Source organism: Branchiostoma lanceolatum, chromosome 4 (genome assembly GCF_035083965.1).
Source record: "Branchiostoma lanceolatum isolate klBraLanc5 chromosome 4, klBraLanc5.hap2, whole genome shotgun sequence".
Classification (NCBI taxonomy): domain Eukaryota; kingdom Metazoa; phylum Chordata; class Leptocardii; order Amphioxiformes; family Branchiostomatidae; genus Branchiostoma; species Branchiostoma lanceolatum.
The window spans coordinates 31,810,033-31,830,365 of NC_089725.1; the positions used below are offsets into that span (position 1 = coordinate 31,810,033).

General features: G+C 44.9%; 2 protein-coding genes across 2 annotated transcripts; both read left to right on the forward strand.

Moving 5' to 3' along the window:
* The first annotated feature begins 2,834 nt into the window (after positions 1 to 2,834).
* Positions 2,835 to 11,377, forward strand: LOC136434035 (uncharacterized). Its single transcript, XM_066426691.1, has 3 exons — positions 2,835 to 3,499; positions 8,921 to 9,063; positions 9,899 to 11,377. The coding sequence occupies exons 1-3, from the start codon at positions 3,365 to 3,367 to the stop codon at positions 10,341 to 10,343; spliced, it is 723 nt and encodes a 240-aa protein (XP_066282788.1). The 5' UTR covers positions 2,835 to 3,364; the 3' UTR covers positions 10,344 to 11,377.
* A 456-nt stretch (positions 11,378 to 11,833) lies between these two features.
* LOC136432072 (uncharacterized) lies at positions 11,834 to 12,907 on the forward strand. Its single transcript, XM_066423090.1, has one exon. It carries the CDS (start codon positions 11,834 to 11,836, stop codon positions 12,905 to 12,907), a length of 1,074 nt encoding a protein of 357 aa, XP_066279187.1.
* The last annotated feature ends 7,426 nt before the right edge of the window (positions 12,908 to 20,333 follow it).

Genomic DNA, 20,333 nt, shown 5'->3' on the forward strand with positions numbered 1-20,333 from the left:
GAATGATGCCCCCGTACCGATCCCGTCAAGTACACCGCCTACTCATATGGTACATAAACTATAGTCTGTAGCACTGACAGTGTCAGGTTTGAGGTCTCTTGAACTTTAATATCATAATTAAACAGAGCCAAGCCGGTTTTAATTTATTGCTGTCACGGTTGTTGCAACAGCAAATGCCTATGACACACGGCGACGTCGACCCATCACGTAACACCATGGTAGCGTACCATGAGACGCGTAATCGTAATGTTACCGTTATGAAAAAGGTCCCCGATACTTTTAGCGAAGGACATTATCCTTGAAAGTTTATATTTTCGCAGTTCACATTCAACACGAGTGACCCTTGACCCATCTGGGACCGTCCACTGTATGAGCGTGGGGGACAGGGGGCTGTGCCGTGGCCGTGGTATGGTTAGACTTCTTAGCCTCCAACCAGACCCAATGGATTGCAAAGACCGTATCCAACTGGAAGATGGAGCTTGTACAGCAATCAAAACGTACTTCCTCTGCCAGTTTGATACGGTCTTGATGCAACCTATAGATCTGCTTGGAGATTAAGAATTCTGCCGTAGCGCGAAAGGAAATTCTGTCGAGGAACGCAGCGCAGGGCAGCGCGTAGGGCAGGAAATTCTGTCGAGGAACGCAGCGCAGGGCAGCGCGTAGGGCAGGAAATTCTGTCGAGGAGCGCAGCGCAGGGCAGCGCGTAGGGCAGGAAATTCTGTCGAGGAACGCAGCGCAGGGCAGCGCGTAGGGCAGGAAATTCTCACGGGCGCGGACTGGTTGGAATTCTACCGCAGCACGTAAGGAAATGCATCGCGGACCGGTTGGAAATGCCTCGGACTGGTTGGAATCATGCCTCGGACCGGTTGGAATCTTGCCTCGGACCGGTAAGAATTGAGTCGAGGAAGCTGTATAACATTGTCGTTTTGGTCTTTGGTCCTCTTGTAACAAGAAACAGGCAATGAGTCAAACTAGTGCTGCGTACCGGTACTGTACCGTGAAAATTAATTAGGTACAGGTCCAAAATACCGGATCATGAAGTACCGGTACTGTACCGATATACATCTACACCAAATATGTGCTTATTTTGTGACTGATTTCCTGACCTCATGGCCTCATGCAACACCAAACATGACCAGAGTGACACATTGCAACAGCGTTACTAATATGCAACAGATCATTCAAGCAGGCCGGGAGTTTTGATAGCAAGGCCAAGGGAGTTTGGCGGTAGGAAACCTAGTTATGTTCTTTGTATTAAGATACTGACAAGTTGAAAACAGTTCATTTATGTTTCTGTCATTATTGAAGATGTTCAGGTACAGGTACAGGTCCGGACTTGTACCTAAACCTCTGTACCGGTACCTGTACCTGATGTTACGTTTATGTACGCAGCACTGAGTCAAACCTGTGCCGCCGGATGCGGCGTGTTTGCCGCCCGCCTCTACGTTATGCGCGCAAAGCTAACACCGGGAACACTTAACGTTACAGCTAGTACAGGCGGGTACGCGGGGGTGACTGTAGGGTTGGGTCTGCATGGCGAAATGACCGGTCAATGTTGACATCTGTCTCGTACTACACAATATCGCATGTCGGTACATTTGACCGGGCGGTCGCTCCATGAATACATAGGCATAAACTCCGCATGAGTTGTGTATTAACATCTTTTAGCTGTAGGTAAAGTTTGAGGGGAAAAAGTTGTTTTCTAGTTAAACTCACCATTGTGCAACCTGTTTATCGAACCAAAGAAATCACTTTTTGTGCCGCAAACTTTACCTAAACCAAAAAAATGTTGATACGCAACTCATGCAGCCACGTATATACGCATAATGACGAGGGGGGCTTAGTTGTCATACTCGACGTACAACGGGATGACGACAGTATATATTATTGAGTAAATTCATGGACAGCTGCGGGGGTGTTACACGAAATTCAGCTGTCTTACGACGGAAATGATTGTCGCAGGTTTTTATTTGCTTCTCGGAAATTAAAGTTGTACGAACAAGACGTAAGACCAAGGACATTATATATAATGTCCTTGGTAAGACGGATGAGACTGTGGCTTCTAACTCTTGGCACGACAGGTTTCCGACAGCGAATGAAGAATACAGTGGTTGGTATACATGTGTCTTCTGACAGATCGAGTTGTTGTATCCTTGTCGAAAGTCGGTTCTACAATGGCCTTGTTAAAATATCAGTGCGACGATGAAAAACCGTACGACGAATGTGCCTTAGCTTACAACAGGGCTCCGACAAGACATGAATGTACAGCCATGTGTATAGACATTCAAGAGAGAGAGAAAAACGGACTAAAACTATACCTCAATTTTTCTATGGAGGTAAAAATGATAATCATATGACGAATGTGCCTTAACACTTAACGAGACAGACAGCTGTAAACGCTGATGTAATCACCGTCCCTATTAGACACCTGACACGTCGTTCCGCTTGTTCGGGGCCGGTTGATATGTGTTTTCTCCGTGTACAAACGCGGCGAGCCTTTGTGAAGTTGCAAGGCGTGCGGGCCGTTACGGAAGATTACAACAACTCCGGATCACTCATTCACTCCGCACGTCAACCGGCGATTGTTAGTAGTGGCCCTTTCTGTGTTGTGTGTGAGACAGACCCGGGTTTCAAGTTTGTCAGCGTGCAGAGGTATAAATGAATGAATGGTGATTAAGCAGGACGGTTTACTCGGAGGTAGTCTCAGCTGAAGTGCCGGGAACAAAGTACAAAGGCAATCAGTGTACTTGAGACACAAATCCCTCTCGAAGACACGTCGCTAAGTGTTGTGGATACTTGAGAACGGGGCCTATATAGTGCCCGTATGTAAAGCAAAAACAAACGCGCAGACGTGGACTACACGTCGGACTGTGATTCACCCTAAGCTAGGTGGTGTATGGCGTGGTTCTAATCTTAATCCCCTTCATTTGTCCACAAACCATCGGGGCAGAAACGGGACTTGATCCCTTAATTAGTTTGGCGTAATTGAACAGCGTATCGGCTGTCATTGACGACCCGGTTTCTGTGCCACGACTCCCGTCTTTAAAACCTTTTCCCGTGTAGCGGCGCGAAGACCTGTGATGACAGCAGAGACAGTGCCCCTACCAGAGGGAGGGAAGGCAGCTATCTCAGCAGGGCTTGCCCGACATTCCGTTGCCAGGCTGCTGTCGCGCATGTGGGATCGCGGTCGGGACGGGATAAGAGTGTGTGCTGTCTATGCCCCGCCCCGGGAACGGTGTTGACTTTTCCTTTGCTCCAAAGTGACCCGAGACGTGAGGGGCCCATACCAGAGCAGTAGCTACTCTATCGCGACAGGGAAGACCACCAGTCCGCCCGCCCGACCACTTTCGCGAGGCAGACCACCATGCAGGCCGAGAAACCACGGACGCTTCAGATGGCGTCTACGGAGAGGGAGTTGGAGACGTACCGACTGAACCAGAAGGAGACGAGGCGTCTTCAAGAAGTTAGGAGCCAACTGGAGAGGAGCGAGAAGATACAGGTGTGATTTCTTGACGACAGGTGTATAAGGTGGTGAGGGAGGGAGGGGGGCAGAGTTCGGCTGTGATTGTGTGTACTTCTGGCAATTATGGCCCATTACCGCCAACCTCGGGCACCTATTGGCCGGTTTATCATCCAGCGTGTTTGACAGGTTATCGATCAGAGCGGGTTCGCGTAATTCCAATGTTTTGGACTTCTTTTTGGTACATTTTAAAACTCGCTATTAAAACGTCGTCTGAAGCTGATAACGACCGGTTCTCTCCTAATGTGCGTTAAGCCTCCTACATATATACAACATGTGTGCCGTTTTTGGTCTGTGTGTAAATTTCGGTCGTTAGAGTTCTAGCGGGTTCACATTGGAATCGACTGTTACAGCTTCCAGTGAGGCGGACTTGAAAGCTGCGTAGCGCATATATCAGCGTTAACATACATACATATAAAGTATGGGAACGGATGTTTCAGTTGACAAATGTTGCGACGTGCGACGTATCAGAAAGGGATTCAAGTACGTTTAGCATATCAAGTACGTGAACTTTCTTATCTTTACGACAGAATTTTAAGATACTGTGACGAACAAGTTTACAATGTTCATATCTCGACCGCTGTGCATACTAGTACACAAACGACCGTTGTCGACTTTCACCGTAAACTTGTATACCCCAACACTACCCGTACTGTTAAAAGAATCCACGGTCACTGCGCTACAGAAACGTTCTAGTATCCATACATTAGATATCTTATCTCAAAAACATTCCTATTGCCGAGGTTTATTAAGTCGGAGCTAATGATTCAACATGTTGGGACTTAAGGTTGCATTGTCACGGTGTAGCGGCGGAATTAGGGGCTACATTGTTCCGGTGTAGCAGCGGATTCGGGCGCCGTTGTCAGGTAATCCTCGGTTCAAGTGCGCGTATTCAGAACCTGTCCGGGGAGGATTGTTAATTCTTTTTCTGGACGCCTTCACGGTCAGGTGCGAGTCATCGGGAGTTCCTTAAGAATGACTCCAGTTGTAGAACTTGTTCCTTTATCGGACTTGAAGGGAACAGTCACCCTTTTAGTGGCGGTATGTAAGAATGGCCCGTACAGAGTCAGTGTTCCGGAGTGGGGTTATTGTCCCATCTCTACGGAGCGTGGGTTAGCGAGGTTGTCTGGCATAGTGAGTCTCTACCAGACTGCATGGGTTGTTGGAAGAATAGTAAAAATTAGCCAAATACGTGACATAATTTACCAGAGGAGTTAGCCGTGGACCACAGACTGACGGTTAATATTTTTGATCAGCTCCAAGTCAAGCTCATGATCAGTCCCCTTTACAAAGTGTTCCTTTTTTTAATTTCATAGCCTAATTCCATAACTTTTTCAACTCGACCGGAACTTCTGGTAGACACTACGTCCACAAGTTCCGAACAGAACTCACATATATACATATAGCACAAAACCAAAATATATAGGACAGTCGAGACGCCATTTTCTGCACCTTTTCCAACTCGACGGGAGGTGTGCGTGTTTTGTGTTCTCGTGATGGCTTAGTGTTTTGCCTTCAAGCGCAAATGCAACGTTGATAATGATTCATTTTCGTATGTTCCTTAGCTCGGGTTTATACGTCTGTGATGTGGTCTTTTGCACTATATAGTAACACAATGACTTAAAACGCCTTGCGTACAAGAAAGAGCTAAAAGGTATAAGAATCAGCCAACCCGCTCATCCGCTCGCAGATAAGTTGTTTTAAGCGTGTGACGTAATCGCTACCGGCACCACGGTTTGCTGACAGCAGAATCCAGCAAAGCAAGTCAAACACGGAAGCCTAGTTAGTCCTACGGTAGCGGTTTTCAGAAGTCAATGTTTTTGCTGTGAACAGACAGGAGTAGAAGAGGAACATCCCATCTAATCTCCAAGCAGATGTAAGGATAGTCTCAGCCTCAGTATTTAACGAGTGTTTTTTGTTGTTGCAACATTCAGTATGTTTATCTAGTAGCGCATCTTTTCAACTCTTGGCCTCCACCTTCATCTAGAAAGGAGTACTGTAGGCGCTGGTTTTATGTTCAATACTGTAGCAGTATGTGACTATAGCGCTGTAGCGAACTTCAAACCACCGCGAACACTCCATTTTCGTCTTAGCGCGAAATAAAAACCACGCGAACTTAAATGCATTTACAGTATTTGTATTTATAGACAATTAAAGACAAGTCATTACACTTGGTCAGCCTAGGCAGCTTTCTTTTAAGTACTAAATATCACAAAAACAAGCGTAATCACTGAGACACATCCTTACATCTGCTTGCATATTAATAATAAAGTTTATTGTAAATACATGCCCAAGGGCTAATTGCTAGTACAAACAACGCATATAATACTGAATAATTGATAAGAATGTTTCCTCGTTTACACGGGAGATTACATTCCTACGTCTGTACGCGTGGCTTACGTGTCATCCTGATCGTAGTAATAAGGTGAACGTCCTTGTGGATGGGGGATAAACTCGCTCTGAGAGGGAAGTACGTAGTGTCGAGCATGCACTTCGTCTCCCTATGTATGGTACGGTCATCTCATCATCTCATCTAGTCCCATCCTCATCTTGAGGGTCGGGGACCATGGTTGCTATCAGCACAAGCTTTCTCCATCCTTCCCTGTCCTTCGCCCTCTGGGTACATTCTGTAAGTGACCGCCCTGTCCACTCCTTTATGTCATCTCCCCATCTCCTGCGTGGCCTCCCTCAGATGGTACGGTCATAATAACAAGAAAATTGCCTGAAAACATTGTAAAAGGTGGTCGGAGGTTCGAATTCCTGACTTGCACACTACTTGAACAAGTGGAGGGGAACTGTAGCTATCAACATTCTCCAGAGCACGTTTAAGAACCCATCATTGTTGTTGAGAAGAGAAGAGGTTCGCCCCGATAGTGTTGTTGTCGTTGTTCACCTTGTAGTGCACAGTGGCATATGGGGCAGCAAGTTTCCTTGCTGTTTCTGCAGCAGGGTGTATTTTACAGGGAGGGGTTGCTAGCCCTTCCCCTTTTAACGTGCTCTAGGCGCCTCCTCAAACACAGGGCCCCAATTTTACGTCTCTTCCGAAAGACGGGTGCAGCCCAAACCGAGATGTCCTGTCCCATGGTATGAACCGGGGTCTCCCAGTTAGCAACTAATTCAAACCAAAAGCTCAACAGTGAGGCTGCTACCAGTTGAGCTACAGGGATAATCCTCGTTCACCCCGATATGTCCTGAACAAAGTGTTATGGACATGTACATGTAATACAGGGGCAGGAACTCTCTCCAGGCACTCAGTACGGTACCGTAGGATTCATTTATGTTTTGCTTGAAAAACCACAGGGCCTCTCGCCCGTAGACGCGACAGCCAGTATGGTTCGGTAGGATTTGCCTGAAAACCCACGGGGATAGATCACCGTACTCACATCCTCTTATTGTTTATTGTTTATTTAGATTTTTCACAAAAGTGAAGGGGAGGGCAAAACAGGTGCTTGCGCACCTTTACAAGTTGCCCTCCCAAACACAATACATAACATTCAAATATACAAATTCTTACATACAAACATGGAAATACAATATCTACATATAACATTGGAACTAAAAATCTACCATAAATAAATACAATATATAAATGTTATTTAGGTCCTAATCCCCCTTCTCTTACACCAATGCAGCTTATGGGTGGGACAAGGACTCCAGTAATCGGGAATTAGCCAAAGAAGATTTATTCTCTTGAGAGGCTATTGTGATTCCGATCCCCAACCTTACATGTCGGATTAAGCCTGTAGGATGCCCGGGGGAGGTATGCGGGGTTTGTCAATGGGATGAGGATGAAACGTGGTCCTGTGCGTGTTTCCTGATATCACCGTGTCAGGTGTTATCTTAAGGAAAGTTGGACAGGTCTGCATCATTCTCTTGTCACGTGACGCTCGAGACCAGTCACGTGACGAGAGAGCCCAATCATTTCTGTTCTTGTTGACGAGGTGAAAAAGTCAGGCCCGAAAGATTCCAGTGAGTATAATCATTAGTCAATCAAGGAACGTTACTGTCTTCTCACCAGCATTGGTATTCTCTACCAGACTAACCGCGCCGGCTATAGGGAGAACATTTGCCGGGGGACTTTGGCCATGGAGGGTTTCATATTTGACCCTTTCTCTGTAGCCGACTCCCTTCATACAATTGGCTCTATTTGGCCAATTTCTACTATTTACCCAGCGACTCGCGGAGGCTGGTAGAGCCTAAGCATCGGGAGGGTAAGCTGTAGAAGGACAGTCAAAAACACGACACAGTTTTCCCTTGAAATGACACGTTAACATGTTCTGATGAGGAACAACAATAAAACAGGGACATTTTTAAAAACGTTTCAATGAAGATCGATAAATAAGATACACGAGGACCACAGTTTCGAGTATTCAACCAATGACAGATAAAGGACGGCAAAGAGTCAAGTAAGAGAATCACGCCTATCTTAAGGATTTCTTTGTCAAATCTGGTAAGACATGCGTTTTTACGAGACACTTGCTTACATTTTTTTCGAAACTTGAGACTTCCTTAGAATGACTTACTTACACATGACTTGCAGGAGTGAGCAGGGGGAAGAAGCACTTAGAATTTTTGTTTTCCACTTGTCAGTCTTTGTTTCCCCTTCTCGTACTCAGCCACTGTTTACAGACTGAGTATAGTTTGTACAGCCAGTCATATCCTGGGGTCGTTGCAGCACACTTGTCTGTGCCCCTGTCGTGTTTCCCTCCTCAAGAACACTTTGTGTCATGTTCTGTCAACCTCAAGCAGCAGGACATGACGTAAAAAGGTCAAGTGGTGACGCGACGGGAGTCTCTCACAGATTAGCACATCTGCAGATGGGTTGAATCCCGCTAGAGGGCGCGATAAGTCTGGGACGATGCCAGGGACAACTTCTCTTAAGGCGAAATCTATCCATATTGGCAGCTTCTGATACACACACGAAAAAAGTTTGGAAACTTGAATTTGATCATCAGGGTTTCTGTTATTATTTGATTATAGAGTCTGATAGAGACTAGAAAGATTGCCACTACAGGCCAGAGCCGCACATCTTGTGAAAGTATATGTGAGCTGTCACTTCAAGGTGTCTGCGTTAAGAGTATAGAGTATTTTCTGCAATATTCTTATATGTATCCAGGGATACCTGACAAAAAACAGGTCACAGACCTGAGTGTGATCTAGTGGTAAAGTAAACAAAATGAAATGAATGGATATCTGCGGTTTCAACATCGGCTAAATTTCCCGTTTCTCCCTTGGGGTTTTGTACAGTATTTCAAGTTGTTGATTCTTCTTTTATGGACACAGGTACAGGTTACGGATCTGAGTGTGATCTGCTGGTTAATCGCTGAAATAAATGAATCGACATGAATGAATATCTGCTGTTTCACCATAGGCTAACATTTCCGTCTCCTCCATGCACAGGTGCGTTCCCTGAGCCAGGAGTCCGACGTGGTGTACCAGGACCTGGAGCGGCTGCACGCGCGCGAGCTCACCCCCTCCCTCTCCGAGTGGCTCCAGGGCAGGGTCAGCACCAAGAAGAGCGCACAGCGCAAGTTCCTCGCCAGGTCGGTTTTTAAAGGAAACCTTAGTAATATCAGAGCCCAAAAATCAGATTTTAAAAGTCAATTTATTTAGTCATTTCTATACATGATCAGTTCAAACAGCACTATCACAATGTATAGCGACAATATGACGTTGTTGTGATGTGAGAACTCACTGAAAATCGTCTACGGGTTTTTTTAGGCTCGCGAAACTAGGGGTATCATCGTACGGCACGGTTTTAAAATGCTCAAAGTATGAAGATATGATGCAAATATACTAAATAGTGTTAGTAGATGTCACTACCATAAATATTTCAGCATTTTCCCTTTTTAGGGCCCTGATATTGCTTTGGTTGCCTTTAACGAAATGTAGGAATGATTTAATGTTAATGTAGCGTATCGATATTTTACTATCGTCTGTATTGAGTGATATACATGTATGTAATGATATTTTCAATTTGATCACGAGTACATACAATGAATCATTCAATAATATTTGTGATTTTAGAACGACTGCCAATGGTTATCTGTGAGGCTGTTGTTTATTTTTCTATGAACACCAGGGCTTGTCTCCAGCTCTTGATTTTTGTCCGTCCCACTAATTGTTTTGGAGCCTATGTGTTGAATTTTCCTTGTTAAGTTCGCCATTTACAGCTTACGAAGATACGTTTTCATAAAGTTCAGATATGGGGGGGGGGGGGACAAGGTAAAAATTTCCGTCGCGGGATGAGGGACGGGTCCTGAAGACAGACTGCCGGGCAAACACTGAATAATCACCATGACCTGCACTTACATTGTAAGGGCAGAAACGTACAATAAGGGTCTTTCATTCACAATAAACCATTGATTCCATCCTCAGGAAGATCGACAGCCCGAAGGCGCGCGCGCGGCGGAAGGCTGCGGGGGACGCGGAGAAGCGGCTGAGCGAGCTGGCCTACACCAACCGCATGTTCCGCGCCTCCGTCCAGCAGATGATGGGCGACCCCGCCGTGGTAGACGACACGTCGGCCGTGGAGACCGTTGCTAGGCACAACACGTCGCCCATGGAAACCGTTGCTAGGCAGAGCACGTCGCCCGCGGAAACCGTTGCTAGGCACAACACGTCGTCCGCGGAAACCGTTGCTAGGCAGAACACGTCGGCCATGGAAACCGTTGCTAGGCACAACACGTCGCCAGTGGAAACCGTTGCTAGGCACGTCACGTTTCTCCAGGACAGTCTGAGCGAAGGAGACACGGACGTCGACTCGCGGCAAGACGGCGCGGAAAGCTGGGAACAGGAACTAGACGCAGAGGCGGCGGAATGACAAGGACATTGGTGGCGCCGTGACGGCGATGTTCAGGACTACTAGTATGTATTCAGATACTCAGTCACGTTTGGGACCGCATTCTCCAGTTGCCGCAGCGCCACCATGCGGAAAGGAGTAGCAGAGCTCATTAGGCCATGATGGAGAAAACTGATCAGTTGCCAAAAACGTTGTCAGGTACAAAACTATATAACCCTGAACTCGAGTGGGATTCTTACTCGGGACTCTTAGTTAGAGACAGTTGCACTGTTAACGTTCATTTTGCAGTAACAGAAGGTATCTAAGTCCGGCAAAGTTCTATACCATTATTAGGACCCCGCCGGACTTTGGATACCCCCCATTACTGCTAATATAATTCTTATCCTGTGCACGAGAGCACCAATGGCAATATCTATCGCAATGGTGTTAAGTTGTTAGAATATGAAATATGTGTCTAAGGGAATTTGTGAGAAACTATGTATATACAAACTGTGCAATTTGCAGACGTTTCTAAGAATCTCTACATGCGTACCGACAGAGATACGGTGCTTAAGTCAGGGAGTGTAACTTTAAAGTAAGTGAAGATGTTGATGTAACGTAAGTGTAAGTTCAACATTATAATACGTGCTTTGAGCTGTAGGCGGCGACCGTTGAGTGACCTAAACTCTCATTAGTAGTTCAAAGGAATTCCATTGATAAAGAATACTATTTTGTAAGTTTTATGTGTTTTGTTGTCTTTAAAATCAAATCAAATCAAACCGTTCTTTTTCATTATTGATTCATTATTTCATTATCAACACTATGAAGTCAAAGGTCATACAAATCCAATTTTGGTCGATCGCCCAACGGTCGGCATTCAGTAGAAAGGCGGCCTATAAACTTTGGGCGGCACTCAGCGCCATTTTCATGTCTGGGCTCTATTAAGGTCAAAGGCTAATCATCAACGATATCTAATGAGTTAAACATGTCAAATCTGTAGTTAAAACGTGAAGGATTACATTGTATCATTGCTGAATCATTCTTTGTTAATGCAAGATACTTCAAAGAAACTGTAACATCTCAGGTACATTTGTATGTGCGCATCTGGAGTCTAAAGAGAACTGTTACATCCGTGAATAGTTTCATCAGGTTGGTAAGTCACTGAAGAAAAAGACTCTTTTTTTCTCAACCAAGGGATTTATTCAACCGACGTTTCGGTGACCCTCTGTCACCTTCTTCAAGGCAATTCTGACTGGTTCACATAGCAATACAGCACAGGTGTTGCTGCTTATACATATTAATGAGATGCAAACGCAAAATATTTACATATGTACAAACACAGGGGATGACATCACTATGCGGTCCCAAACATACAGAAGTGTAACACATACACAACTACATATCGATCAACAAACGATGCAACGATTATTTCTTTAGGATGCGGTCCCAAACGTGACTGAGTCACTTTCATAGTGACAACTACCTACTTCTGCTTCAGAGGGGAGATCTACCAACAGAAGTTCGGCACCGCCATGGGGAGCCCAGTATCACCAGTGTTGGCTAACCTTTTCATGGAGTGGTTGGAGCAGCAGGCCATTGCTACAGCACCCGTCAACTGTACACCCAAGCTGTGGAAGCGGTACGTGGACGACGTGCTTGAACTTTTGAAAAGGGGAGCGGAGCAGCAGCTGACTGACCACCTGAACACTATCGACTCTACAGGTAACATAAAGTTCACCCATGAAACAGAAGAGAATGGTACCATGCCATTCCTGGACACTCTGCTAGTCAAGAAAGAGGATGGCACAGTTAAACTGCTGATATACAGAAAAAAGACACACACAGATCAGTACTTGAACTTCAACTCACATCATCCGCTTCACCAGAAGCTGGGAGTCATCCGAACACTGATGGACAGGTGCAAGTCAGTTGTTACTGAAGAAACGGACAGACAGTTGGAGATGGAACACATCAAGAAGGCCCTTTCCCGTTGTGGTTACCCTGACTGGACTTTCAAGAAAGTCGAACATCAGACCAACAAAACCAAGCAGAAGAAAGACAGAAAGAAAGGAGAGGAGACGTCTAAAGGAAGGGTGACCTTACCTTACATCCAAGGCATCACAGAGCCACTAGAGAGGATCTTTAAGAAACACAACATTGCCACAGCAGTCAGACCCAAAACCACGCTAAGAAACCTACTGGTGCATCCCAAAGACAAACTACAAGACTCAGTAAAGACGGACTGTGTATACAAGATACCTTGCATGAGTTGCAACAAGGTATACATAGGGGAGACAGGGAGAACATTTGGATGCAGACTGGAAGAACACAGGAAAGAAGCTGAGAGCACCAAGGTGGGAAGGTACACCAGAGCACAGAAGCAGGTAGCTGAGAAGGAAGAGAACAAATCAGCAGTGACAGACCACATCATGAGAAACAACTGTGCTATAGACTGGGATGGGGCCAAGGTGATAGACCGAGAGGACAATAGAGTAACACGTTGGATTAAGGAGTCTGTATGGATCAGGAAATCCGCTCCAGTCATGAACCGTGATGAGGGGGGATATAGACTCAGTCACGTTTGGGACCGCATCCTAAAGAAATAATCGTTGCATCGTTTGTTGATCGATATGTAGTTGTGTATGTGTTACACTTCTGTATGTTTGGGACCGCATAGTGATGTCATCCCCTGTGTTTGTACATATGTAAATATTTTGCGTTTGCATCTCATTAATATGTATAAGCAGCAACACCTGTGCTGTATTGCTATGTGAACCAGTCAGAATTGCCTTGAAGAAGGTGACAGAGGGTCACCGAAACGTCGGTTGAATAAATCCCTTGGTTGTGAAAAAAAGAGTCTTTTTCTTCAGAACTGTTACATGTTATAAATACCTCACTGTCCAGTGGATTTATAAATGCCAATCTGAACCAATTAAAAGCCCAGAAACCGTTATTCAAATATTTACCCATAGTTGTGATTATCGCATTTATCGGTGGTGAGTGTGAGTATGAAATATCTTTCATTGTTACCTATATATTCGGCTTCAAATGTTGTAGGAACTCTACCCTTAGACCTCAACATACAAAGAGGCAAATTCAGAAAGATTTACTAACGCAGAATCAGTAATGCAAACAAGACAGCCCCGATAACACCGATTTTACTGTGGCTGTGCGCAGTGTTACAAGCATGATAACATTGGGTAGTTGATATAGTGCTAGCCTCCTAAGATTTGGGCAGTTGCTAGAATTCTGGACTCCTCATAAAATTTGAAATTGCCGTTACATGCTGTCGCCATGCCTGCACACAAGTGATGCCTCCTGCCTACTTGAACCCCAAACTTCACCCCGTGCGGATATCGGCTCCGTGTGGCCCGTAATAGCCATATCCTATAAAATGTGGAGGCTGTGCATGATGTAAAAATGACTGATAAACTGGTGGACGTACCGACTAGAAACAATTACGGGTACCAGCTCAGACGAAAACCGCAATAAATAGCCATGCCTTCATGTACCCGAGTTATCAACCCTGAATTGAGGTGTTTAAAATGTGTTTTTTTCCTGGAACTGTAGTAGAGTGGAACCCGTTGCCACCAAGTACTGTAGGGGTATCCTCAGTAAAGGCTCTTGTGTCAGTTAGCTCTCACCCTTAGTGAATTGAGCTTGTCTCAATCATGATGTTTCTGACTTATGCTTCGGTCCCATTTCAAATCCGGGGCCCGGCCGGGCTGTTTGTGAAAACGAAAAATAAAAGATGCAGTTCAAGAAAATACACAGTATATGGCTAGGAGTAACCTTTTTACGTTCTGTGTCTTTTGTTGTCTTTTGTATCATGTTTTTTTCGTTCTCACAAGCTGCCCGGCCGGGCCCGGACTGGGAATGGGACCGAAGTATTAGGGAGAAGAGATGCTGCTCCAGTGAGCGTTAGTTCCTCGCCCTGAAAGTGGTCCCATGGCCTTGCACTGAGCAAACTCGTTACAAATAAACGACCGATAAATGGGTCTCGATCGATCCCGCGAAATGTAGCGGGCAAACACACGGGTGCACCCAAGCCGTCAATCATCTTTAACGTGTTAATGAACATCAAATAAAGTGCGCTGATAAAGTCGGCGGAAGGAATGCGTACCGACGGGAAGGACTGTTATCAGCGGGCCGGCCCCAGGATACGCAGATAGCGGCGGAACCGCGCGGTAAAAACGCCGGCAATGAGCCTGATTTTCACGATAAAAATATTTTATTGCCGGTAGTGCAAGTGTACTCGATTGGTCTATTTTTTGAGCTGATATATGATGGTAATTTGACACCGCGCAAGTTACCATCGTAATCGACGAAGATATCGACCTTGACCGTCCATAAAGTCTGAAAAACCATCAAAAGGTGTTCAAAAGGTCCTGTGAGCTTATTCTTTTCCGATTACGGTAGTAATTACATACTAAATACACATACAATCTAAGTATGTATGTGTGTGTGTGTGTGTGTGTCCGGTGTGTGTGTGCTCGTGTGTGTGCGTGTGTGTGCGTGTGTGTGTGTGTGAGAGTGTGTGCGTGTGTGTGAGTGTATGTATGTGAGTGAGTGAGTGAGTGTGTGTGTGTGTGTGTGTGTGTGTGTGTGTGTGCCTGCGTGCGTGCGTGCGTGCTTGTCCGGTGTGTGTGTGTGTGTGTGTGTGTGTGTGTGTGTGTGTGTGTGTGTGTGCGTGTTTGGTATGTGTCAGTCGTTGTACCGGTAGACATACATTAAGAGACATTAAGAACTTTTAAACTTCAATCAGTTCACTTTATTTCTAATTAGGTCAATGGATTGAGTGATAGACCACCATAGTACATTCCTAGCATCCGTAGACAGAAACTCCGATCAGAATCCCTACTGGTAGAATCAGCGATTCTGCCAGATCGCAATCTCAACCCTGACATATATATTAGGACTCCGTATTTGTATAAAGATATGCAAAATCATCAAAGCGTGTTCAAAAGGCGGTGTGGTCTCGTTTGGTCTCCGATAACATCATAAATTGCCGGTAAGTACAATCAATCGACGATTATGTGTATGAGGAATTTGACATAATATTTACACAAAGATAGCGCCGCAAAATAATCAAAATGAGCTCAAAAGGCGGTGTGGTCTCATCAGTTCATGCCGTATGAAGTCGGTAGCAAGTTCAATTATAGGATGATATATGAGGAATTTGACATCATATTTACACAAAGATAGCGCCACAAAAGCAGCAGAATGAGTTAAAAAGGCGGTGTGGTCTCATTTGTTTATGATAAGATCAAATATTACCCGGGAGCAAGTGCACTCAACAAGCTATTATACATGTTGGGACTTTGGCACTATGACCAAATAAAGATAGACGTGTACGTACCCACCAAATCAGCCAAATGTGTTCTAAAGGCCGTATATATGTAGTCAGTAGTGAGAACACTTCATGCTTAGGTCACAATTGGCCTTTAAAGGAAGGCAAAGAAAATTGGATTTTGAAAGTCAATTTATTTAGTCATTTGTATACATGATTAGTTCAAACAACACTTTTATTTCCATTTTTGGGCCCTAATATTGCTTTGGTTGCCTTTAATGTAACCTCTTTAGCAGGATCTACGAGGTGGGCTTGTTTGAGGGCACATAATGTCCCTTTTTTCAGGCCCTAATATTGCTCGGGTTTCCTTCAAGTAGCAAACGATAAGAGCCAAATTGCCGGTAGCTAGTACACTTAATAAGACAATATATTAGGAGCTTGACACCGTATTGACAAAGGGACTTATAAATCCAGCAGAATGTAACAGTAAACGCTTAACATATCATCTTGATTACTCTGTTTTCGTTAAGCGGTTGATATGAATACGCTTGAATATTTATCATACAGATGGGTGCGAAAGACAAATATTTACATCGACATGTTTTTGTGACAAGTCGAGGCTTGTGTCAAGTCTCCAATTCCTGAGAAGTCGCGTCAGGCCGGGAGTTGTCGGACTTTTAAGGCTGAGCAAACTGGAACTTAATTAAACTTTGACGACCTCCTCATTCTGCAACTAGGCATTGTAGGAATCCCGCAATCTCTCAAAAACAGATGTGAGGAGTGCGCCTGGTTTGAACGTCATCTTGTGGCGTCGTGTACGACTTTCTGGTTTGCCAGGTGAGCAGAGGAAGTCGCACACCACTAAAAAGACCGTTCAAGGCGTATAGAATAAGTTTTTGCAAGCTTGTGCATTTACTCAACGTGGAGAACATCGCTCAAACAATGTGTACCTAAAAAGTACAGTTCTTGCACTATGATATATTGTCTACAGTTAGAACAAAGCAACGTCCAAGGTCCAGATTTTTGGTCATGCGACAATAATGGCAAATGTTTTGCAGCTAATTTGAAAGCATTTAGAGGATGACAGAAGAGTTGACACATTCAATGACCGCTAAGATTATAGCTCTTTTGTCCTTTGTTCTGTACATTGCACCCCACAAAACCCGTCACAAATTGATATAACTTTATTGGTACCTATATCGGCCGTACAGTTTACTAAACTGTTTTTTTTGTCGTCAGATATTTGTCTTGCAATTGGGTATAGCATACATAGTTTTCAAACCACCGTTAGATGCCGTGATCTAGCTATATAACTGCCGCAATTTGTCAAGTTCACTGTCAGGTTTATGTGTTTGGCCTGTTTGTGCCCTGCAATAATGCTAAAGTCCCATCCTGTTTAGGAAACAACGATGACGTTAAAACCAACGGTAAAGATGTCACGTTCTGTATAACTGCCACAATTTGTCAGGCTAAGTCAAGTTCACCGTCGGATTCCGCAAATAACGTTCAGGTCACATCCTGTTTAGGCAAAAATAAGGACAAATTCTTTGCTCTTAATTTTATAGCACTGACACGACCGAACAAAAGGATAAACATGTGCCAGATATTTCAGTTCTTTGACTGATGTTTCCCGGTGTATATATATCACCAGTTTACAAGTTTTGTCCGTATGCACGAGATGGCCGTCTTTTTTCACTGTTCAGTTTACTAAACCATGGCTGCTATTTTCAACTTGTCAAGGTAGGTTTTCTTGGCTATTATTTATGGGTTTGAAATCAACATTATGGGTCTTGTATACAACAGAATTGCAGCAATATCTCTAAGAAGGTCACGTACACCGTTACGTTTATGAGATTAGCTGGTCGGCATGTCTCACAAAGTTTATCAGAGTATACCGGAGTATCTAACTTGTTATCGAAAGCTTTCTGGACAAGTATAATCCGTTTTATAAACACTGCCGTGCGTGTTTGGTTCCCCATGATCACCGCTTTCCTGCTCTCCAAGCAGAGGTTCGGCTCCGGGTGGTTTTTGACGTGTTTTGGGCGTTTTTGTCGAGTTTTCTATTTTGTCCCGTTTTGAAACTTGGCTTGGTGACATAAAGAGAACGGGACAAAATAGAAAGCCCGACAAAAACGCCCGCAAAACACGTCAAACACCAGCCCGAGCCGAACCTCTGCTTGGAGGGTACGCGGTCCCCCTGACCGGTCACGTCCGCAGTTTGTACTTGTGTTTGTCCGTTTCCAGGCTGTGAAGTTTGACAAATCCGCGCGGCAATATTTGACTTGGCGCGCAAACCTTTACGGTACGGCGCAATCTGCTCGCAAAACAGGGCGATAGAAGGAACATAACAAGTTTTCGGAGTCGACTCGGGGCTGTGTGTGAGGAGCTTTGGGCTGCTCAAGTGGAGTTTGCCCACTAGAAAACGCTACTGGAGTGCCCTAGGGTTCTCCTTGTCAGAAAAGCCTGTGGCTTGCTCTTTATTCTACCTCTGAATAATCTAAATCAAACACGGGTTTTGACAGTTCTAGATTAATTGTTTCTAGTTATTTTATTCATATGGACACATCATATTTATCAGACATTTCTGAAGGACTGTCCACAGAAAAAGCGTCGCGTGGTTCGGCTCCGATCAGCTGCTGATAAACGACGGAGACATTTGTTATCCCCACAATTCCGTAGCCCGACTCTCCCTACCCGGCGGCCCTGCACTTTTAAATAGAGTAAACCGGGGCTTAATTAAACTCCGGCGACCCGCTTACTGCGCAGCCAAGGTGGGGAGGAATCTGGCACACCTGTCCTCACCCGTGCTCACCTGAGCTCACCTGGCGGTTACGTTTCTGTGGAAGGTAAGTACGGGGCGATGATTGGGACGAGGGTTGGGAACTGTGGAGGGCGGCATTCCCTAATTGGACGCTTTTTGTCACCCTCTCGTGTTGTGTGCATTCCTGAACAGAGTCAAGTATAATGTTTGTATCTCTGTTTGTGTGACTTCGAGTTTTCAAGTTCACCAGATTATGTCGTGATGTCTCCTTCGTCCTGAAAAACACAAGGATAGCCTCAGTTGCAGACTCCTTCCGGCTGTTTTCTTTTTCAAGTGGCAGTTTTATTATTACATTTTTTTCCTTCCCGGCCGGCAAAAAGAAAAAAAAAATGTGATGATAAAACTGTAACCTGAAAAAGAAAACAGCCGGAAGGAGTCTGCAACGGAGGCTACATAAGGATATGATTATAGTTTTCAAAAAAGAATAACAGATAATTTCCCTGTTTCTATTTATCTATCTTTCTGTCCGCTTGTCTGTTTGTCTGTCTGTCTGTCGGTGTCTTTGTCCATTCTCCCTGTCTCTGTCTCTTTACCGCCCCTCACTTGAATCAAAGATAAAGTTCAACTGCAAATTGCCAACACAAAAATTGGACTTACCCAAATTCTAACAGAAGCATTGGGTTGCTCGTTCCTTGACAAAGACCCGGGTTGATAAGTCGAAAATTTGTGCAAGTCCAATATTTGTGTTGGAAGTTTGCAGCTCGACTTTCATTCAGAATATATAACGTTGTACGTGTGACTTTAATGCAGACTGATAGTGTGATTTATCAGGCCTTAACACGTGTATGTGCCTTTTGACTATCGGCAGTTCATCAACGTTCACACAACGCGCTTAACTTATCGATCACACGTTTCTGAATCGTCGCAGATCGTAGCTTTAAAAACAACCCACCCGACATTTCGATCCGTGAGATCACGACAATTGGACATACTGTCACGTATAAAGAGTTTGCTGTTTGTGCCCGGCTTTGAACATTTACTGATCGATGCTGTAGTATTGATCACTACGTGTAACATTTTCTAACACCAGTACATGTACGTGGACTTGACGTGAGGTCCTGTAACACTGGTCGGTCTATATGGGGTAAGGAAAGTTCTCGACTAGCCGCCGGAAGCGTGTTTCTCCTCTTGGGTCAGTTAGTCTTAAATCATAATGGTTCTGGCTTGGGGAGAAGATACGTTGTCCCAGTCTTATTCAGGTAACCCATAACCTTGATAACTTAAAGTTCAGTGCCCTAGGAGTGGTCTCTTAGCCTTTGCACTGAGCAAACTCGTTAGAAAGTACATATGCTAGGTACATACTAGCTGGGTTGTTGAGGTACAGTCACATACGTCGTACAATTCTATTTTGTCCTACGATTTTCAGCTAGGCTGCATTTGTATGACAGAACCGACAGTCGATCTACACTGTACGGCAACCCTTTCTGAAGTGTCCCTTTCTTTTATTTCGCTTTTTGACAAGGACGACGTGGCACAGCAATCTTATTTTAACAGTGCCACGCACAGAGAACAATATACTCGTTTCTACACCTGGGTGAAGTGAGGAAAGTCGTGTTAAGTATCTTTCCCAAGGGCACAACATCGGTGGCATCCGGGGTTTCGAACCCGGGACCTTGCCGTTACGCCACACGACCCCACGACAACCTTTTCTTTGCGGACTTTGGTACAGCACATCCACAACTGTCGCGAGAATGCGCTCCATTTGCTGTCGTACACCCATCGTACGACGTATCTGACGACTGTTTGTGTACATTCATGTTAGCTCAGCCGGTCGCTAATCCGACGCTAATCCGACGTACATTCATTACCGAGTCTTTATTTGTCGCTGTCAGAGAACCAGGCAACCCCGGAGACGCAGAGCCAGGTGTATTTCTGAGGTCGTCCACAGTTGGCTCGGTGAGAGAGAGGGATTCATGAGGGT

Excerpts from the sequence above, each read along its gene's own strand:
- LOC136434035 (XM_066426691.1), top strand. The coding sequence starts at position 3,365 with ATGCAGGCCGAGAAACCACGGACGCTTCAGATGGCGTCTACGGAGAGG. Across the intron at positions 3,500-8,920 it reads AGAGGAGCGAGAAGATACAG|GTGCGTTCCCTGAGCCAGGA; the intron begins GTGTGATTTCTT and ends CTCCATGCACAG. Across the intron at positions 9,064-9,898 it reads CAGCGCAAGTTCCTCGCCAG|GAAGATCGACAGCCCGAAGG; the intron begins GTCGGTTTTTAA and ends TTCCATCCTCAG.
- LOC136432072 (XM_066423090.1), top strand. The coding sequence starts at position 11,834 with ATGGGGAGCCCAGTATCACCAGTGTTGGCTAACCTTTTCATGGAGTGG.